General features: G+C 36.0%; 1 protein-coding gene across 2 annotated transcripts in view; it reads left to right on the forward strand.

Moving 5' to 3' along the window:
- LOC106869337 (heat shock 70 kDa protein 12A) overlaps positions 1 to 4,752 on the forward strand; it is a 296,374-nt gene that overhangs the window by 134,921 nt on the left and 156,701 nt on the right. For both annotated transcript variants that reach the window (XM_014915050.2, XM_052965711.1), the window contains one exon: positions 1,338 to 2,224. In XM_014915050.2, coding sequence (XP_014770536.1) covers positions 1,338 to 2,224 — 887 coding nt within the window. The remainder of the gene's footprint in view (positions 1 to 1,337; positions 2,225 to 4,752) is intronic.

Here is a 4,752-nt window from a genome sequence, read left to right on the forward strand (position 1 = left end):
ATATATATATTCAAAGATATATATATATATATATATATATATACTATGTACTATATGTATACACACATACAGGTATATAGAAAATAAAATGGTTGTAAGCAAGATATATTGTTCATAAACAAGTCATTAAAATATTACTATCCACAAAGTTATATCGTATCGATATATTGTTACATTGAGACACATACGAATGTACACCAACACACAAACACTGCCCTTTCCCACATGTACACACGCATACATATATAATAAGGACATTTTTTTTCTCGATCAATCATTGTTGACTCCAGTGTGTCTCTTTTGAGATGATAGAGACAAATGTTTCCTACAATATCTTCTTTTCTTTCTCCATCGATCTAATGAGTTGATTGAGTTAGTGAAACATTACCTAATTACATAAAACCGATAGGTCGATAAACTAAGAAACTGAAATCTATGGCATCAACTGGCCTTTATAATTACAGCATTACCATTATCAAGGAATGTCTGTAATAAACGCAGTTCAGTGAAAAGTAACACTGGGTAATTAAGACCACCAATAAACAAGAAAACAATGAAAAGGAAAATCTTTTGTAGTACAAGTACCGGTAGTAGTAGTAGTAGTAGTAGTAGTAGTAGTAGTAGTAGTAGTAGTAGTAATTGCTTCTTGGCTATAAAGCCCGAGAGGAAATCAGAATTAGATAATAAAAAATGGCTGCAATAAATATTGCTTAAATATTGCTTTCTTACTGAGACAGAGAGTCGCTAATTAGAAAGGAAATTAGAATGTGTAAAGCAAATGCCTTCCGTGAGCGCATTTGTCTCGCTAATGATTCGTTAACTGTATATCGCAACCAGCTTTCGGACTTAGTTCGTCATGTACTTACTTCCTACTATACGGTGTTTACGTATTCCATGTAATAGATTTGCTTTGAAAAGTAAAAAAAGTTTGTGTTTGTAGACGTAAAGTATAGAGACTGATTCGATCTTAATCAATTAAATCGATTAAATTTCTACTGAGCTAATTTGGAAACTCAGACGTAAATATTTTCATAATGTAAGGTAGACAATTCGCTGCTTTACTACGTGCATTAACTTACATCGCAAATAAAATATTGCTTTTTTGTTGATATTCATAGCAGACGAAAACATGGAGCAGGCTCTAGATGATGGATTGATCTCAGTATATGGTTGGAGTTTATTATATCGACAATGGATTAATAAAAACAAAATTAGTTCCAAACGGTTTAGAGCAAGAGTAATGACCTAAACATTTTAAAGTATCCTGATACTTTTGCCCCTCATTACTTTTCAAGAATTAAATATTAAAAAATTATCCAAATTTTTTTTTTTTTCAGATACACAGTTCAAACTTTCGACCGACAACAATCGTGAACAGAAACAAAGACTCTTACATGAATACGGCATTGATCTCCGTGGAAGAGAAGTAGTTTTAGAAGCAAACCGTTCAGATTTCGCCCCAGAAGTTCGTAATACATTACGTGTTAAGCAAGATACAATAACACGTGAAATACACAAGAAAAAGTCCGAAGACGTCTACAACATAGACGATCATCGTCCAGATATCAAAGTAGACCTGACACCAAATGTAGAGAATTTCCCGGTTTATGAATATAACCTAGCTTCTGAGGCTCATTACACAGAGTCAAAGATTAACACCAAGAAGCCTAAAAAACTTCACGAAAGTCAAGTCGATAAAAGAAACAACGGTGACAACTCCGGTTTCTCTAGGAAGAACGTGAAAAATCTTTCCATCGAAATCATGGGTGTTTCTACAGACTCTTTAGAATTCCAAGGAGAAACTCCTCTTGGCGACTACTATGGCCAATCAAGTTCCGATGTCACTCCTAAAACAACGACAATTCACAGAGATTACAATGATCCCAACCTCTCCCTGGTCGGTTCCGAATGTCCTGCCATATCGGTTCTTGGAGATACTGGAAATTATTTTGTTATAGTTGCTATTGATTTTGGTACCATGTTTAGTGGTTATGCCTTCAGTTTTACACGTGATCCTGAGAGCATTCATATGATGCGCAAATGGGAAGGTGGTGACCCAGGCATCAACAACCAAAAGGCTCCAACGACAATATTAATAAATCCTAATGGAGAATTTGACTCGTTTGGTTACGCAGCCAGAGATCGATACCACGACCTGGACCCCGAAGAAGCTAAAGAATATATGTACTTTGAGAAATTTAAGATGACACTCCACCATAATGCTGTAAGTAAAATTTTGTAAAATTTCATATTTCTTTAGCATATTAAAAGATCATGCTATACACACACACACACACACACACACACACACACACATATGTATGTGTGTATATATATATATATATATATATATATATATGTGTGTGTGTGTGTGTGTGTGTGTGTGTGTTTGCGTGCGTTTATACCTTAATATAGATATATTGGATTGGATCCAGATCAATATATATGTATATGTATCAATATGTGTGCGTGTGTGTGAGTGTGTGTGCGTGTGTGTGAGTGTGTGTGCGTGTGTGTGCGTGTAATTCTACTTAACAAAACAGCCCCGTTGTTATTATTGTTTAGCCCCATATCAACCCTGAATGTGTAGACCTTTGAGCAAAAATGCTCCAGCCATGACAATTCCATCTTTTTTCAAATATATTAATACTACATTATCCATTGCAGCCTTATATGTCATCTGTTTAATGACAGTAGGGTATGGCTTAATGAAAATTTGGCTGTTATTTCTAACAACTCAGATAACCAGTTAAAGATTCCTTCATTGGCACGCAATGTTTTGAGAGTGAAAAGAATGATGGATTCCGTTTTTCCTTACTTTTACTAACGGTATTAGAAGTGTAAGTGAAATAAAATGATCTCAAACAAGGATTGAAACTAAATCGCAGTTTCGAATTTCTGTTTTGTTTCCAGTATTGTTTACAACGTATTAAAGGGTGCTATATCGTGAATGTCATTAAAGCTTATCGCATAGGTATACCGTCAGGCTTTCAGTGAAATATTTTTTTGTCAAGCGATAACGCAATCCGAATGTTGTGTCTCTCAAAATCTCTAACACCATCTGAGACTTGTTCAAGCTGTAACCAAATAAGTCTTAAACTAAACTAAAGAATTTTAAATGCTAAACAATCGGTAGTATGAGAAGGAAGAAACAATTCGTCCAAATGTGAACATTGCTTGTAATGTAATTACTACTATGTTTTCAAGATTTCGAATTGAATATAAATCAAATTATCCCCTTCAAGATTGATTGTAGTTGATATTCAGTTATCGATAGTATCATTGATAGAATCGTTAGAACGTCAGACAAAATGCTTTTGGTTCTTTACGTTCTGAGTTCAAAACCTCCCGAGATTAACTTTGCCTTTCATCCTTCGGAATCGATAAAATAAAGTACCTGTCACTACTGAGATCAATGTACTGACACACACATACACACATGTTGTTGTTGGCACTCCGTCGCTTACGACGTCGAGGATTCCAGTTGATCCGATCGACGGAACAGCCTGCTCATGAAATTAACGTGCAAGTGGCTGAGAATTCCACAGACACGTGTACCCTTAACGTAGTTCTCGGGGATGTTCAGCGTGACACAGTGTGACAAGGCTGACCCTTTGAATTACAGGCACAAAAGAAACAGGAAGTAAGAGTGAGAGAAAGTTGTGGTGAAAGAGTACAGCAGGGTTCGCCACCATCCCCTGCCGGAGCCTCGAGGAGCTTTAGGTGTTTTCGCTCAATAAACACTCACAACGCCTGGTCTGGGAATCGAAACCGTGATCCTATGACCGCGAGTCCGCTGCCCTAACCACTGGGCCATTGCGCCTCCACATACATACATACATACATACATACAATTGTAAATAGATAAACACATATCTTACCTATCATAAAGTTTTGCATTCAATAGAACAGTCAGTCCATGATATTCCCTAGTTTCCCAGTTTGTTTCTGTACAATATGGCTATATAATATTTCTGTTAATCATTAAAATATTGCTGTTGTGGAAAATTGGTTAAGCAAGGTATGATAATATCCTATAAGGTTTTTGTAATCTTTATTGTAAGACACATGGTAGTTTGTAATTAATTAGTGAAAGTGCTCAAAGCTTTTTGAGGAAATTTTGAGGAAGTATGTGAAGTTGGATGTGTGTGGTCATGCGTTTAAATATAGCAGTTCTAGCTATATTAAGTTCTTTGTGTGTTCTATGGATGGTAAAGTTGTACAGAGAATAAGTATGGTGATTCAATAAACATATTGTTATCAGTAACATATATCCTCTCAATCTGTATTGTACCCAGTACCCAAATCTCAGCTCTCACCTGTTCAATTCACAGAGTTGTAAACAACAACAGCAGTAGCACTATATAATTGATGACTGTTCTGTTAGGTGGCCAAACTGGGTTCAGTTTTCTACCTCCGGGAATATAACTTTAAACAATCGCTCTCCCAACCTTTTCAAGAGGACAAAAATAATATTAATGGCATCGGATATCTTGAAAGTACATGAATTGTTTCAGGGAGATAATCGCTCAGTCAGCAGTTATATTTACGTAAATCAAATTTAAAATGTTTCTCAGGCATGGTTGTGTGGTAAGAAGCTTGCTTTCCAACCACATGGTTCCACGTTCTATCCCACTATGTGCTATCTTGAGCAAGTGTCTTCTACTATAGCCTCGGTCCGACCAAAGCCTTGTGAGTGGGTTTGGTAGAAGGAAACTGTAAGAAACCCGTCGTATATATATATATATATAT

Source organism: Octopus bimaculoides, chromosome 2, assembly GCF_001194135.2.
Source record: "Octopus bimaculoides isolate UCB-OBI-ISO-001 chromosome 2, ASM119413v2, whole genome shotgun sequence".
NCBI lineage: Eukaryota > Metazoa > Mollusca > Cephalopoda > Octopoda > Octopodidae > Octopus > Octopus bimaculoides.